This window comes from Girardinichthys multiradiatus, chromosome 15 (genome assembly GCF_021462225.1).
Source record: "Girardinichthys multiradiatus isolate DD_20200921_A chromosome 15, DD_fGirMul_XY1, whole genome shotgun sequence".
Classification (NCBI taxonomy): domain Eukaryota; kingdom Metazoa; phylum Chordata; class Actinopteri; order Cyprinodontiformes; family Goodeidae; genus Girardinichthys; species Girardinichthys multiradiatus.
Window position 1 is genome coordinate 39,535,237 of NC_061808.1, and position 17,987 is coordinate 39,553,223.

Here is a 17,987-nt window from a genome sequence, read left to right on the forward strand (position 1 = left end):
GCATGTCAGCAGCTGTAATGGCGCACGTTAGTATACAAATTAATTGTTTTTATACCAGTAATTTGTAACAAAAAGTAGTCCTCAAAACGTCATCTTTGCAGTCAGTTCATCTAGACTGAGCCTGCTTTTTCTGAGTTTTCAGAGCAGCATACCTCCGCTTACAGGCTGCTAAAATAAGCTAAGCTAACCGGGTGTTTGGACTGGGCTGCCTGCACTAATGGCTGCCTGCACTAATCGCTGCCTTATCTCAGACCGGCACTCTGGGATTTCCCACCACCTGACATCTGTTTTTGGCGGCTGAAATGAATTTATAGCATTTAGTTGGTATGTAGTGAATAACGAAAGTTACGTATGTAACTATGGTTCTATGACTCCCGGATGACAGCCAAGAAGGCGGTGCTGAAAGCACTGAATGTTTCCTTCGCGCATGAGTACTTTGAGTGATTATACCAACAGAGTCACACCTGTGACAACCAGATGACCACAGAGGCTATATATGTCCCTCCAACTGAGACAACAGATCCCTCCTGGTTGGAAGACACCATGGGGTGCCGTGACACAGACTCTGAAGCAGCAGGAACCATGGCCGCGCTGGCCATAACAGAGCCACCAACAACAACCTGTGGCCCTCTCAAGAGAACCCGCCGTAGAGTGGGCCAAATCAGCGAGAGGGGTGGAAAAGTGTACAGGAGAACCCGAGGCCAGGGATGAGCTTGCACATCCTGGCCCAGTGTGCCTGATGACCCTGTTAGGAATACCACATGTGGCAATGAGTTAACTCCTTCGTGGCAAACAGATCCACCTCCAACTGACCAAAGCAGCCTCAGATCATGCGCAGCACATCGCAGTGAAAGGACCACTCTCCCGGAGCAGTGACTTGGCGAAAGAGAGAGTCCACAACCTGATTGCGCTCCCCCCAGTAAATACATCGCCTATAGGGTGGACAGATGAGGAGAGGCCCACTCCAGAAGATCTCTGGACACCTTTAGAAGGTGCCCCGATATGGAGCCTCCCTGATGGTTGATGTGGTGAACAAAAGAGATGTCTGTTCGAACTAGCACGTCGTCCCTCTAGGTGGGGCAGAAAGCACCTGAGGTCCATGTGTACAGCACGCAGCTCCAGCACGTTTAAGTGTTCGGAGCGCTCCCGCTGATGCCAGAGACCTTGAACTACTCTGTGTTGACACACAGAGCCCCAGCCCCATGGGATGGGGCGCTGTTGTGACCACCTCCCTGCGACACACGACTAACCCCATACGGACACCCCTGGAAAAACAAGTCCACTCTCGTCATGGAGCTAGGGCACGAAAGCACGTCCACATCACCGAGAGCCTGTTGGGATGGTAAAAATGACCGACGGCTGGCCCGGTGGCATCATCTAACTACCTAACAACCTGAACTGTTCGCTCCAGCGCCTACATGGCTGCTGATCCGAACAACTCCCCCGAAACCACTGGGACACCCCTGTCGACGAGCTTGGACGAGAAAAGACATGACATGGCCAAGCTCTCTGGTTATCAGCACAAAGGCCTGCAACCCAACTACCGCAGTTGCACCACCAGCATCCTGAAGGGATGCAGAGAGGGCAAACATGAGATGTGCCATGGAAATGCCAAGGCGGCCACCACGCACTCCTGAATTGTATGCTTTACACAGGTCATCCGTAACCCGACATTGAGTATGTGGGCATCGGACATTTGTGGAGAGACGTGACAACGCCCTTGGTTCCCGCCAACAGGTGTGCAACTCCCTCATGTACTCCTCTGACGGAGGGACAGAAAAGTGAGTAGGAGGCCAACCGTGCCTAAAGAAGGTACTTCCGGAGACAGACTCCTCTCCTAGCGGGAGTTCCAGCTGCAGCTGCCTCAAGGCCATTTACATGACCTCCTGCATAGAGCTGTCACTGGGCTCACCAACTGCACTCTGCGAAGAAAACAAGCCTGTCTCAGAGGCTTGGGAGGACTGCGCCTCCTTGTCATCTCTAAATTGAGAGGCCGACGCAGCCAGAGACAAAACATCCTCCTCCGCAGAGAAATCAGGCATGGGTGGGGAAGAGAGCCCAGCATGACGCGTTTGCAACGAGGACTCTCTGCTAACTCCATCGACAACTACTCAACCCTTGTGGCCAGGCCCTGGTCAGACTTGGCCCACTTCTCCTAGAGGGGGGCACAGAGACTGTGGACTCACCACAGCACTTTAAAAGCCTGAGGGGGGCCACCTTCCCAAAGGGCGGGAGGTCAGCATCATCCTGACGGCACAACTGGGCCAACCGAGCCACCCTCAACGCATGGGGCATGAAACTACAGTTCATGCAGGGATTCTCAGACAGCATCTCCACCAGGTGATCACGCCCAAGGCAGGTAGGGCACAGGTGATGGCCGTTGCCTGCCTGAAGCGAAGCCCCACAATCCATGCAGCAGCAGGAGCCATCCATGTCCAAGATTGAAAACAAGGCTCACCCCAATTCAGATGGGGAAATAAGCTAAAATCGGGAGAGGGGGCGCTAACGCTGCGGTCACCAATTATAGCAGAGCAGGCAAACGAAAAGAGACCAAGATGCTGCAATTGAAAGCATGCGGTGCAACGCCGGCATCACAACTACAGCAGAGCAGGCAAACAAAAAGAGGCCAAGCACAACTATGAAAAGCAGACACCGTTGCAGTCACCAGGTATAGAGCCAAATTAACAGCGGCCAAGCTGCAATAACACCACAGACACAGTAACAAGAAGCTGTGAGCTGGAAGAGGGGGCACGAACACTACAGTCACCAACAAACAGCAAATTACCTGCAGAAATCCTTCACTAAGATCAGCCCGTTGCAGCCCTAGGAGGGCGAAAATACTGTAACTCCAGCCAGCAAGTGACAGGGAGCCCAGGCAACGGGGAAGCAAAGCTCACCGAACAGCACGCAAGAAGAAATAAGGAACAGAGCCTGGGATGACTTAGACGTATATAGCCTCTGTGGTCATCCGGTGTGTCACAGGTGTGATATCAGAAAATAAAACAGAATACTTTTTGCTGGAAATCTGACATCTTAAATTGTTTTAGGAATTAATTATAAACTGTTTTGCCACAGTAAGACAAATATTTTCATGATGATCAGAGCACTTAAAATTTTTCATTTACATAAAAAATACACATTTCTATAAGATTGTCTTTTCATATAAACCTAACTTAGTGGAGTATGAAATCTTTAATATTTGAAATTTTTTATAGTGTTATGCAGACAGGACAGACCACAGTTCCCATTCCCCAGGGCACCCTCTGCTCTACTCTCTACACATCTTCTAATTTATATAAATATTATTATGGTTATGATTGTACAGTCAAGGTTTCAATTCCCTGTACTTCCGGACTTTTGTTTTTATTTTTCTAATAAAAACAATTTTTACTGAAAACATTTTCTATAGTTATCTGATATGAGTTTACCTGATGTTAATAAAAGAGAAATACGTGTGCTAATCAGTGTTTAGTATTTATTTGAAATGGAGCATCCAGTTGTAAATCAGCAACTTTGGCCAGTTGCAGAATGGTAAAGGATTAAACATAAAGTAACGCTTTAAACTTTTTGCTCCTTACAGATCCAGTACATCTTCAGGAATAATGGAAGAAATTAATCAACTATATAACTCTAAAGCTGCTCATTATTTATAATTTTTCAGTTGAAACAAAAAAATACTTATTAGCCAAAAGACTTTTAAATGGAGTATAGGAACAATGCCATCTGCTGGAATCATGGCGTATTGCAGTTTTCTTTACAACTTCCCCATGTGTCTTGGGCTGATTTAAACAAACGGTCCGTGGCCTCTCTAAGCAATAAAAAAATTAAGTACAGAATTCCCTGGGATTCCCCTTACCTGGGTAAAAACAAAATCCTGGGGCTTTCAGAGGAAAAGAAGTCTCCTCTTTAGTATTTCCTTGTGTATTCAAACCCTGAGCCTCCAATAAATTTCCAATGCAGAGAAGTAGCTTTGTGGTCTGAGTTATTTAAACTCAATGTTTATTAATTATTACTTTGGAATATTTCACAATTCATGTAAACTTAGTTTACATGTTTATTTTTGTGTCATGATATTAGCCCATTACCAAATCTGCTCCAATAGAACGCAGCACTTTAAGGTCTTTTTAAAAAATGGTCAAACCTGATTTATCTGCAGTTTAAATACAGCACTATCCCTTCTTACCAGAGAGGCTTAATACCAAAGACATTAAAGTTTGCAATAAAACAATAGATGATACTGGTTCCAACACCATTTCATATGTATATTGATTATATTGCAGAGGCCCAACTTAATTCCCATATACATTTATGGCCTCATAAGCTTCTTCTGCAGGTTTAAAAAACAGCAATTCACACCTCCAACCCATTCACTCAAATCCCACTCACGCCTAAAGCGATTCCCTGCAGATGATACAGTCAACTTGGGACCATACTTCATCTCTCAACATCTTGACTATCCAGGGATGTTTGCCAGGATCCTGTTTGTGGACTTTAGCTCGGCCTTGAACACCATCAACCCAAAGATTCTCCACCAGAAGCTCACCCAGCTCCCCTCCCTGGTGCTGATAAGTCTTGTTTTCAACAGAACTTTGGCACCGGTTTAATGGCACTGAAATGGAGTTTGTAATAAACTGTCCCTAGGTATCTGGCTCCACAGAACACTCATTTGTGTGTTACACAAAAGTCCTGTCAGAAACGACAAATTACGAACTAGTTTTCATTGCTATAACAAATCTTCAACAAATTATGGGAAACAACTTCTAGTTAAAAAAAGGACATAGCTCCCATATTTGACTTTGGTGATACAATCTAAAGGTCTGCTTAAAAAAAACTGTCAGATTTAAAACTCATCACTGCCACCAGTGTTCCCTGGTAAACTGGCCATCACCTCATTTTCTAAGGCAAACTGGTTTCTTTTAATTTATAAAATTCAGTTCATGACCTTAAAGCTCAAACGTCCTTGGGTTATGCAACTGGACAATAATCTGACGCACACCAGCACAGTGCAGTTTGGAGGGGCCAAGTCAACGTATGGAAACAAATTCAATTGAGATGCATTAGCATGACCTTAAAGAGGCTGTTCAACTGGAAAATCCACAGATGTGGCTAAACTAAAACAATTCTACAAACAAAAGAGTAGGCAAAAATCAGTCCACAGCACTGTAATAACTTATTGCAAGTTATCACTCAAGCCTGATGGAAGTGCTTGCTGCCAAAAATAACAACTGTTGTTTAGGTTTATTAGGTTTTACATATGGCAACACATTGTTTTTCCCCGTGCTAAATGAAATCTAAATGGGAAGCCTGCTAATATTAGACAAATAAAAATAGCATTTTTCAACAATCATTCCATATGTTATCCTACTTTTTCCATGTCGTCCCAGTTGCAAATGATTCCATTCCTTACGGGGTGATTCAAAGTCAGAACCCCCCTCATGTGCTGAGCATCATGACCTATGTAGATCTCCCTCTCCAGGGACCCATTCATTATTTCCTGCAAAGACAAAAATATTCAGTTCAACATCTACAGACAGTTTAACATATAAAGCTACTCTTACACATGTGAAGGCTAGGTAAGCAAAACCTTTGTCCAGTGTCCACACCGTTTCTAATCCTCCAGCAGACTTTGATAAAGAAGACCAAAGGCATTGATGCCTAAGCTTAATTGTCCAATTATATAAAATGACAAACAGTATGTTAAGAGAAAACCTGGAAACTTGTTGGCTAACCAAGATTTTCTGCCACAGGAACTAAAAAACCCATTTCTGTTCAACCTTTATTTTTAATCCATAATCCAAATTCCTGTGGAAGTTGGCTAGTGGAGGGAAGAAAAACCCCTTAGACTCAACTCTGAGCTGCAGATTATAGACCAAAACAGATTTGACACTCTGCTTTGATCTATTCTTAATCTCATCCAGCTACAACCATTAAGTTTATGATCAGTCTCCTCTGGAGAGAATTAGTTTACATCTTAATAAAGAGTGATCAGTTAAAGCCTGATTACACTGCTGGACATACAAGCAGAAAATCAAGACATTAAATGGTTTGGGCTGCAACATGCTTTACAAGGCTACAAGGACTTGCTACTACAATATCTAACCAGCTGCTTTTAATGACAACTACAGAACACATGAAGACCACAGAAAATGCCCCCCAATGACAAATAATTTAAGCAGACTGACTCATGCTTACCTCATATTTTGGCACCCCTGTTATTGTTGGGAACATAATGTTTGGCATGTCTTGATTTGCAAATCCTGCTTTCATCAAACCAGATCCTATATCCAATACTACAGGGGTCTTAAAATCTGCAATCTACAACCATAAAAACAGAAGAAGAAAAATGCTCCATATCAGAAAATGTAGCCCATTTTCCTATGGGTCATGTTAGTTCTAAGATTTATCACTTCCCTTTTCTGTGAATGTAAGTGAACCATTTTAGGTAACCAAGCAAGGAGATAAAGTCTGTTTCGCATCTGTAGTATTCACAGCTACATCTCAAGAGTTCAGAAAGTCAAACTCAGATTTCTTACACAGGATGAAATATTTCAAGCATTTATTTCTTGTAATTTTGATTATGGTTCAAATATATTAAAAACCCTAAATTTAACATCTCACAAAATTAGAATACTGTGAAAAATGTAACTATTAGAATCTCATAGTATTCTGTCCCTAAATTTTTAAGAAAATCATTTATTTTGTGGTGAGTAATTATGTTTTTGTGTTAAAACACCCTCATCTGGTGGCCGCATGAGGTATCACTGTTCAAGTCAAGTAATTTTTCTGTCAGTGTGCACGAGGGGAGAGTGAAACATGCTAATCGTGTTGTTTGTTGTGGGTGCTTGATACAGGATGATCTGTGTTTTTTTACAACTAAATTTAAGTACATGTCAAAATGTAACACTAGGTCAAGATGTTTGTAATTAGGTACGCTGCTAATTGTTGAACATGTTGTGTTGGGTGGCTAATAGCTAATAAGCTAATTTTGTTGAGTTACAACTTTACACATAACTCAAGTAATTACTTTCGTTTAACTTTAATGGAATAGACGGAGAGACATCCATCACACTTTGGAATCCAGCAGCTCTTCTTTCTAGGAATCTGGCAGAATTTATTAGTTCTCCAAACCTTCAGTCCAATTTATTGATTAGTCCCAGACCAATCAATAGCTACAACTCTTTTGAATATTTAATCCTTAGTTTTCCTCATCCAAATTGCAAAGCACTAAAACCACTTCTGTATGTTGTTTTGAACAGTCCACCAGAAACTCTCAATTTTTAGATCAGTTTTCAGACCTTTTATCTGATTTACAGGTCCTTCTCAAAAAATTAGCATATTGTGATAAAGTTCATTATTTTCTATAATGTCATGATGAAAATTTAACATTCATATATTTTAGATTCATTGCACACTAACTGAAATATTTCAGGCCTTTTATTGTCTTAATACAGATGATTTTGGCATACAGCTCATGAAAACCCAAAATTCCTATCTCACAAAATTAGCATATTATTAAAAGGGTCTCTAAACGAGCTATGAACCTAATCATCTGAATCAACGAGTTAACTCTAAACACCTGCAAAAGATTCCGAGGCCTTTAAAACTCCCAGCCTGGTTCATCACTCAAAACCCCAATCATGGGTAAGACTGCCGACCTGACTGCTGTCCAGAAGGCCACTATTGACACCCTCAAGCAAGAGGGTAAGACACAGAAAGAAATTTCTGAACGAATAGGCTGTTCCCAGAGTGCTGTATCAAGGCACCTCAGTGGGAAGTCTGTGGGAAGGAAAAAGTGTGGCAGAAAACGCTGCACAACGAGAAGAGGTGACCGGACCCTGAGGAAGATTGTGGAGAAGGGCCGATTCCAGACCTTGGGGGACCTGCGGAAGCAGTGGACTGAGTCTGGAGTAGAAACATCCAGAGCCACCGTGCACAGGCGTGTGCAGGAAATGGGCTACAGGTGCCGCATTCCCCAGACCTGGGCTACAGAGAAGCAGCACTGGACTGTTGCTCAGTGGTCCAAAGTACTTTTTTCGGATGAAAGCAAATTCTGCATGTCATTCGGAAATCAATGTGCCAGAGTCTGGAGGAAGACTGGGGAGAAGGAAATGCCAAAATGCCAGAAGTCCAGTGTCAAGTACCCACAGTCAGTGATGGTCTGGGGTGCCGTGTCAGCTGCTGGTGTTGGTCCACTGTGTTTTATCAAGGGCAGGGTCAATGCAGCTAGCTATCAGGAGATTTTGGAGCACTTCATGCTTCCATCTGCTGAAAAGCTTTATGGAGATGAAAATTTCGTTTTTCAGCACGACCTGGCACTTGCTCACAGTGCCAAAACCACTGGTAAATGGTTTACTGACCATGGCATCACTGTTCTCAATTGGCCTGCCAACTCTCCTGACCTGAACCCCATAGAGAATCTGTGAGATATTTTGAAGAGAACGTTGAGAGACTCAAGACCCAACACTCTGGATGAGCTAAAGGCCGCTATCGAAGCATCCTGGGCCTCCATAAGACCTCAGCAGTGCCACAGGCTGATTGCCTCCATGCCACGCCGCATTGAAGCAGTCATTTCTGCCAAAGGATTCCTGACCAAGTATTGAGTGCATAACTGTACATGATTATTTGAAGGTTGACGTTTTTTGTATTAAAAACACTTTTCTTTTATTGGTCGGATGAAATATGCTAATTTTGTGAGATACAAATTTTGGGTTTTCATGAGCTGTATGCCAAAATCATCCGTATTAAGTCAATAAAAGATCTGAAATATTTCAGTTAGTGTGCAATGAATCTAAAATATATGAATGTTAAATTTTCATCATTACATTATAGAAAATAATGAACTTTATCACAATATGCTAATTCTTTGAGAAGGACCTGTAGTGTTAAATACAGATAAGGTTATTATAGTGGGGGATTTTAACATTCATGTTAACATTGAAAGTGATACCCTAAATATAGCCTTTAATGCTATCTTAGACTCAATTGGCTTTGCTCAAAACATTAACAAACCTACCCACCTTTGTCTTCATTCTCTGGACCTTGTGCTGACATATGGCATTGAGTGTAAAGAAATAACATTTTCTCATAATACTGTCCTGTCTGATCATTTTTTAATAACCTTTAGTTTAATTTAACCGAGTACTCCACACGTGAAAGAAAATTTCATTATAGTAAATCATTATCAGCTGTAGCAACCTTTAAAGAATCTGTTTCACTTTTAATTTCCTCATTATCACTGAAAGACACAGTGGAGGGCAATAATTTTGTTTCTTCCCCTTCACAAATTGATTATTTTGTTCATAGTGTTACTTCATCATTGCGTGATGCATTAGACATCGCAGCCCCCTTGAAAAAGAAGGTAATTATTCATAGGAGGCTGGCTCCCTGGTTTAATTCAGAGATGCGTACTTTAAAGTACAATGTTAAAAATTGGAGAGAAAATGGCGCTCTACACACCTAGAGGATTCCTACTTAATCTGGAAAAATAGCCTACTGTTGTATAAAAAGAAACTTCACCAAGCCAGAACAGCTTATTTCTCATCATTAACAGAAGAGAACAAGAATAATTCTAGGTTTCTCTTTAGTACAGTTGCTAAACTTATACAGAGTCATAGCTCTATTGAGTCATCCATTTCCTTAGCTCTCAAGAGTCATGACTTCATGGGATTCTTTTTAAATAAAATTTCTATTAAAAAGAAAATCTTTGACAGATAATTACTTCATCCTCAGCAAGTGAGACAACATTGGAAGTAACTGTAGAACCTGATCTGTGTTTGGACTGTTTTGATCCTGTGGAGGTTCCTGAGTTATCAGAAATATTAGCTTCATCTAAACCTTCAACTTGTATGTTAGACCCAATCCCAACCAAATTATTTGAGGAAGTTTTCCGACTGATTACCAGCCCCATTTTAGATATGATTAATCTATCTTTAGTAAATGGATATGTACCACAAGCTTTTAAGGTAGCTGTAATTAAACTTTTACTTAAGAAACCTTCGTTTGATCAAGATGATTTAATAAATTACAGGCCTATATCCAATCTTCCATTCTTATCTACAATTCTTGAGAAAATAGTTGCTAATCAAATGTGTGAGCATTTACACGGCAATGACCTGTTTGAAGAGTTTCAGTCAGGCTTCAGAGCTCATCATAGCACTGAAACACCTCTGCTGAAACTCACTAATGATATTCTTATGGCCTCAGATAATGGACTTGTGTCTGTACTTGTCCTGTTAGATCTCAGTGCTGCATTTGATATAGTTGATCACAATATTCTCTTAGAAAGGCTGGAATATGCTGTAGGGATCAGGGGAACGGCACTAGGCTGTTGGCATCTTATTTGTCAGACAGATTCCAGTTTGTTCATTGCAGCAAATGATAAATTTTCACTGTTACGCTGATGATACTCAGCTTTACTTATCCATAAATCCTGATGGGCCCAACCAGTTAAATAGACTACAAGCATGTCTTGAAGACCAAAAAACTTGGATGACTTTAAATTTTCTGCTTTTAAATTCAGACAAGACAGAAGTTGTCGTCTTTGGACCGGAGTCTTTAAAAAAGAAACTGCTTAGTCAATCATTGACCTCCGGTAATAAAGTAAAAAAACCTTGGTGTTATTTTTGACCAGGACATATCATTTAAATTCAATATTAAACAGGTTTAAAGGATTTCCTTCTATCACCTCCGGAACATTGCCAAAATTAGAAATATCCTATCCAGGAGTGACGCTGAAAATCTTGTTAATGCATTTGTTACTTCAAGGCTGGACTATTGTAATTCCTTACTATCAGGATGTCCACAAAATGCAGTTAAAATCTTTTCAAAAATCTGCAGCAAGAGTTCTGATGAAAATTAAAGAGATATCATATTTCTCCTATTTTAGCTTCCCTTTATTGGCTCCCTGTTAAATCCAGAATAGAATTTAAAGTTCTCCTTGTCACATATAAAGCCCTTAACGATCTAGCTCCATCATACATCAGAGATCTGATTGGTCAATATGTTCCTAACAGAGCACTTCGTTCTCAGACTGCAGGTTTACTGGTGGTTCCTAAAGTCTCTAGAAGTAGAATGGGAGGCAGATCCTTTAGTTATCAGGCTCCTCTCCAGTGGAACCAGATCCCAGTTTTAGTCCGTGAGGCAGACACCCTGTCTACTTTTAAGGCTAGGCATAAAACTTTCCTTTTTGATAAAGCTTATAGTTAGAGTGGCTTAGGTTATCCTGAGCCATCTCTGTAGTTATGCTGCTATAGGCTTAGGCTGCTGGAGGACAATGACCACTTTCACTCTCTTCACTACATTCTCACACTACTCTCAAATCTCGCATTATTTGCTGTTATTTCAGCTTTTAACTTTATGTTTTCTTTTCTCTTCCTAGAAGCTACACCTGGCCTGACTGTGTCTACCTGTGACACCTTTCTGGAGGGGGGCATTGTCCAAGCTTCTGCTGGCAACTTAATGCTCACCCTCTACCGATGACCCACATGGGCCTGTCTTTCAGTGTTTAACTCTTTCTCTCTCCTAGACATAGCTACTTACTTCTGTTCTTTTTTTCTAGATGAAATAACTAAAGGACCTACCTCAGTTAACATTTACTTTTTCTTCCCATAGAAAGTACTCCTGGATCAGGAGACATTTTAATTTTCTGACAATTTTGGGTGTTTATTATCTTTAAGCCATAATAAATAAATATTTTGAGATGTAGCCCCAAGCAAAACTCAGCATACTGGAAGCAGACCAAATAGCTACTTTATGATCCTCCTTGCTAAAACCAAAACGCAGAAAGAACTCAATTTGTGTCTAGGTACTTTTAAACCAATTGATCTGTACAAAACAACAACGAAGATGCAAAGTCGAGTACCTCTATAATGTTGTCCTCCCAAAACTGTGTCTGCATCCGATATGCCACACTGTCTGATGTTCTCACAGAGTCAGAGCTCTGAACCCCATCAGGAAAGTTTTTATTCAGCTCTTCTTTTCCACCTGGGTCAAACTCCTGCAGCTGATTGGGACCCATTTGAAGCACCGATTGTAGATCTGTCTTCGTTTGCTGCGCTTCTGTCTGTAGAAAGCCAGCAGGCACCAAGGAGGGATCCTCTTTATATATATTAGTCATTTCAGAAACATTCTCGTCACAATTTCCATTGACTAAAAGGTTATTATTGTTGTTATTAATCTGTTCTTTAACATTTGGACTGAGACAATTCTTCCTGCCATTTATTGTCACACTTTTAGATAAAACACCAAAGTCCTTAGCCGTTAAATCAAGTAGTGCATAGTCAGGATCTTGAGCAAGTAAGGATGGAGCTGATTCACATGTCTTAGAGGTTCGAGGGGTTTCATGTTCAGCCGGGGGACTGTTCACAGGAAGTGAACCAGTTTCTGGCTCAGATAGAGGAAGAGGGATTGATTTTCCTCTTGGACAAAACTCTCCTTCATGCTGCAGCATTTCAGAGGTTAATTTGTTTTTTGCACTGCATAGAGTACTTTCATTCAGTTCTTCCCTGCAGACAATTTGAGGTTGGACAGCCTCAGATGACTCCTTCAAATCACAAAAACTAGAAATTCTACTAGTGTCACATAAGGACACTTCACTATCAGAGTCACTAACATTATGACCCTGATACAGTGATGGTTTCTCTTTAATAACATCCTTTGCCTGAGCCTGCATTGCAGCATTGCATCCACTTTCTGAACCTTCTGACAGAAGCTCAGTGGGCTCTGCATCTTCTCCGCTGTCCGTTTCCCACTGCTCCGTTACAAAATACTTCTTGGACTCTCGAGCCTTGACTAGACGTTCAGGTTCTTCATCCAAACTCTTCTCTAGCTCCTCCACTTCTCTTTTCTCCCTTTCCAGTTGTAACCAGAACACTTCACTTTCTGGGTTTGTAACTGATGAATGTTGTGAGGTACAAGGTGTGCTCTCTGAGGGCTGTTTGGTTGAGCCTCCTTTGCATCGTCTCAGGTCATGGATTTTGAGGTTCTCTTCTATGATCAGTTCATCAAAGACATGAATATTCCTCATCTCATTCAGCAGGTCCAGCCAGCTATTGAACTGTCTTTCAGTGTTATGAGCTTCAGAGCAGAAATCATCATCATCATCTGAACAAGCTTCACCTTTTCTCATAGACTGAGTCGATAAAACTTTATTAGGCCGGTTAGATCCGCCAGGCTGCAGGCAGTCCTCAAAGCTAAGAACACCAACTTCAGACAGCTCAATGGATGCCTGGAAAATATGCAGTATTAGGAAAACAATTATTAATATTTTCAAGCAAGTTCACAAAGGCTTTAACAACTATAATACTTTAGTGCCATGGGTATAATCACCCTGATGCTTTATCTTAGGCTTATCTACTGTACACACACATTCACACACCTCAACACAGAAAGCCATCTCTGACATTAGGACCTTCATCCAATTACCTTACAGTACCATACTTCCTAAACAGATGTAAAGGCCTAATGTGCAAACAGGACTCACCCAATTAACATCTATGAAGCCAACATGTGCAGTGACGTGGGGATAACGTCTGAATGATTCAGATAAATGTCAACAGCTATCAGCCTAACTGTTCACACACAACATTAAATTCTCTCCTGAACGATCAGTTCTGAGCCAAAACAATAACTTATGTGTTTAGGCATCATAACCCTAAACACATAAGGGTTTCTTTTCATACTATAAAAGTTACAATATCAAAGTTAGCTCAAGACACAGTCTCTTTCAGAAATTGTTAGAATACATTTTTATTTTTCATTTCTGCTTATCAGTTTTATTTCAATGGTGACATATATTTGCATTCCTAATCTAACACGTGCTTTTCAAATACCTCATCTAGCCGTTCTTTGCTGTGCCACACAGGCCACAGATGGTTTTTGTTTCCGGCTCTTAGCAGAGCATCCAGCACAGCTTCTTGAGCCAAAACATCCTCTTCCTCCTACAAAATAAATACACATGACTCATCTGATTTACTGGGAGATCAAGACAAATCCTGGAGATGTGTGTTGTGTTGTAGCATCCAGGCTTGGAGTTTTAACTTTGGATCATTTACCTCCAGTATCCCATCAGCCTTTTTTAATATTCTCTCCACCTCTCTTAGATTTTGTTGCTCTTTCACCTCCCAATCAATCAATGACATATCCATCATACTGAAAACAAACAAAACACTTCAGCAAACCCAGTGTTTGATTCAAAAACAATCCTGTAGCTGTCTTGAGATCCATAGTGAAGACATCAGTACAATTCCACTGGAAGCTTTTGTAATTGGGATAAAATTCTAGTAATCCTGTAATGCAACAAGTAACAGTACAGAAGATTTCTGAAAATGTGCCTAGAAATACTGATCTATACAGTTCAGTGCCATGTCTCTCCAGCATCACACCCTGCACAGTGGATCAACTAACACCATTTGAGGGGGAGCCGATATTTCAGTTCCATTTAAAAAAAAGGGAAACACGACTAGTAGTCTGTAGGGGGCGACAAAGTTTACAGAGGTCTAAAGGACAACAATTTTATGAATATTGTAAGGCAACATGCTTCAGTACTTTGGTTGATCAGTTTGTAGTAAAAACAAACATCTCTTCTCTATAGTTATCCCCATCCTAACGATCACGTGTATTTATAATTTTCTCACTTATGACTTAAAGCATTGTAACCAAGACTATCATGATTGTCTCTTTGTGAGAAAGCATTATATTCCATTACCAAACAGGGCTAAACTGTATGGCAAATGGGATAGTCTCAAGTTTATATTCCCAAAATTTAAATTAGGGTAAAACAAGAACAACCTTATAAAAAAGTGCAAATGTGGAAAGTTGGAATGGAAATGTTGGTCAAAGTCAGTCATCCCTGGAAAAGAATGTAATGCTGTAGAGCACATAAAACCTGGGATCCCTAAATGTGCATGTAGTCAAAAATATTACCCGTCGGCTTCTGGCTTTTCATCATGTAGGTCATAGGAATCCCAGAGAAGAGTAGGAACCTCCTCTGTGCCACAGATGGACTTGTCTCTCCCATCAGTAATTGTGCTGGAGAGAATGTTGCAAATAGGGCTCATTTCAGGATCATCCAAACCACTGGGAGTATGCAGAATCCAGTCTATGCTTTGTGGTTCTCTAGGCTCTGTGCAGCTCAAAGCCTTCATCTGTGTGAGCTGTTCTGAAGACCTACTTTCCTGGTCAGCAGTAATGGAGCCCTGCTTCCATGAGGCCTCTTTCTTTTGGGGAGTTGGCTTTGGGTTAATGGTGACAGTGTATGAATTTTTTAAATCATCGACTGGCAGGCTAAGCCAGGGATTTGTAGGCGGTGCTGCTGTGCGCTTTACCTTGATCTCAGATTTCAAGGATTTTGCTTCTACTTCAGGGATAATCTGGATGCTTGCTCTGGAGAAGTTTGCCGCAGCGCCTGAGCCAAACTCCTTTGGGTTGTGCTCACTATCAGAAATGCTGGAGATGCTCTCCTCGTGAATGTTGGCCTGCCCTGGAGCAGCTCTCATAAGTTCAGAGTTCCCCATTAATTTTGGTAAATTCTCCACATTATGTTTTCTTCCTGAAGACTCCAGCTGAGTGCTCCCCACACCACCATAACCAGAGTGAAATGAGCTGACAGAGGGGTGTTTCCAATCAGCTGAGACCAGCCCATAAGCTGAAGGTGAGAGCAAGGTTGCAGCATAATTCCCTGCTTCTCGTCTGCTTTCATGTGCTGTGTGGTTCAGCTGGGAAGGGTTCCATTTAAAATCAGACAACCTATTGTCTTCAATGCTTTCAGAGTTCAGATCGAAATGGCTGGTACGCAACAACTCATACTGCCACTGGAGGGCAAGCTGAAGCTGCTCCACAGACACTGGTCCAGAAGATATTAGGAGATTCCTAAGGATCATGCACCTAATGAAAAAAGAAAATTGAGAGAAACAGTCCAGAAAAACTAGAAAACAAAACTCACATGAGATGTTGGTGAGAACAAAGGTACTGTGACAGATACGTTGTAGGGTCCATCGTTTCACATGATAAGACAATAAAACCAGCAGTGCATGTTGTACAGGTTGAGGGACTATCCCTGATTGCCAGCAGTTTTGCCAGCATCCTGTCCTCCAAGGTGAGCATGTGAAACCAAAGTGAAATTCCTTGTTTGTGCACACAATCTTTGCCAATAAAGCCTATTGTGAAATGAGAGCAGATGCATCATCAGGAAAACCAAAGAAACCTACTGAGAGCATTCCAAATACATTAGTGACATTCAATCCGGTCTGGTCAGGTCTGAAACCGAGGAGGAACAGCTATTGCACATGAAATCAATCTTTGTTGACCACAGTACATGTATGCATTTTAATTTACAACCATGTTGTTTTAAAGGCAAATAGTCAAATGCAGGTTAAAACTCATCATCTGTTTGTGAAATTTACCTCTGAGAAAGGCGTCTGCCCTCCTGTTGCACTTCATGTTCTGGGATGGCACTGGACAGATGGGACAGATGAAGCAACTCCTCCATGTCTGGTGAAGGATTTTTCTTCAAGAAGTTGGAGAGCCTTTGTCTCAATGCAGGAATCACCCTCGAATAATTGTTCTGCTGCCTAGTGGTGAGTTGTTCTCCATGAACTCCTGAAAGGAGCTCTGGGAGGAAATTGTCACTGAGGACCAGTCTGTACCAACTGTTGGCCTAAAGAAGAATAAACAACTCATTCATTATTGGACAATAACTAGAAATATTCAAGACCCTTCCTGAAAGCATTTCATCAAAACCCATCTGTCCACACAACTAACAGGCTTCACTGTCTATATATTATGGTTGAACAGAGTTATACAGGCCCACATTATCCAACGGCAGTTACTCTCAGAACTGTTTAGTCCAAAAGAAGGTGAAGTAACAATTTAACCAAAAACTGTGCAGTTTTATACCTGTGCTGGACATTGAAGCTCTGACTATACACAGCTCTACAGGGGTTGGACAATGAAACTGAAACACCTGGTTTTAGACCACAATAATTTATTAGTATGGTGTAGGGCCTCCTTTTGCGGCCAATACAGCATCAATTCATCTTGGGAATGACATATACAAGTCCTGCACAGTGGTCAGAGGGATTTTAAGCCATTCTTCTTGCAGGATAGTGGCCAGGTCACTACGTGATACTGGTGGAGGAAAACGTTTCCTGAATCGCTCCTCCAAAACACCCCAAAGTGGCTCAATAATATTTAGATCTGGTGACTGTGCAGGCCATGGGAGATGTTCAATCATCCTGATACACGGCACCGCCTTCAGGATACAATGTTTGAACCATTGGATGCACATGGTCCTCAAGAATGGTTCGGTAGTCCTTGGCAGTGACACGCCCATCTAGCACAAGTATTGGGCCAAGGGAATGCCATGATATGGCAGCCCAAACCATCACTGATCCACCCCCATGCTTCACTCTGGGCATGCAACAGTCTGGGTGGTACGCTTCTTTGGGGCTTCTCCACACCGTAACTCTCCCGGATGTGGGGAAAACAGTAAAGGTGGATTCATCAGAGAACAATACATGTTTCACATTGTCCACAGCCCAAGATTTGCGCTCCTTGCACCATTGAAACCGACGTTTGGCATTGGCATGAGTGACCACAGGTTTGGCTATAGCAGCCCGGCCATGTATATTGACCCTGTGGAGCTCCCGACGGACAGTTCTGGTGGAAACAGGAGAGTTGAGGTGCACATTTAATTCTGCCGTGGTTTTATGTTTTTTGGATACAATCCAGGTTAGCACCCAAACATCCCTTTCAGACAGCTTCCTCTTGCGTCCACAGTTAATCCTGTTGGATGTGGTTCGTCCTTCTTGGTGGTATGCTGACATTACCCTGGATACCGTGGCTCTTGATACATCACAAAGACTTGCTGTCTTGGTCACAGATGCACCAGCAAGACGTGCACCAACAATTTGTCCTCTTTTGAACTCTGGTATGTCACCCATAATGTTGTGTGTATTTCAATATTTTGAGCAAAACTTTGCTCTTACCCT

General features: G+C 41.7%; 1 protein-coding gene across 3 annotated transcripts in view; it reads right to left on the reverse strand.

Moving 5' to 3' along the window:
• The window catches only part of LOC124882053, a 42,042-nt gene that overhangs the window by 6,401 nt on the left and 17,654 nt on the right, over nucleotides 1-17,987 (reverse strand). For 2 of the 3 annotated variants that reach the window (XM_047388178.1, XM_047388181.1), the window contains 7 exons: nucleotides 16,401-16,654; nucleotides 14,923-15,882; nucleotides 14,052-14,148; nucleotides 13,830-13,937; nucleotides 11,861-13,225; nucleotides 6,193-6,315; nucleotides 5,366-5,494 (listed from right to left, as the gene is read on the reverse strand). In XM_047388178.1, the coding sequence (XP_047244134.1) occupies nucleotides 5,366-5,494; nucleotides 6,193-6,315; nucleotides 11,861-13,225; nucleotides 13,830-13,937; nucleotides 14,052-14,148; nucleotides 14,923-15,882; nucleotides 16,401-16,654 (3,036 nt within the window). The remainder of the gene's footprint in view (nucleotides 1-5,365; nucleotides 5,495-6,192; nucleotides 6,316-11,860; nucleotides 13,226-13,829; nucleotides 13,938-14,051; nucleotides 14,149-14,922; nucleotides 15,883-16,400; nucleotides 16,655-17,987) is intronic. The other variant, XM_047388179.1, reaches the window with a different exon arrangement.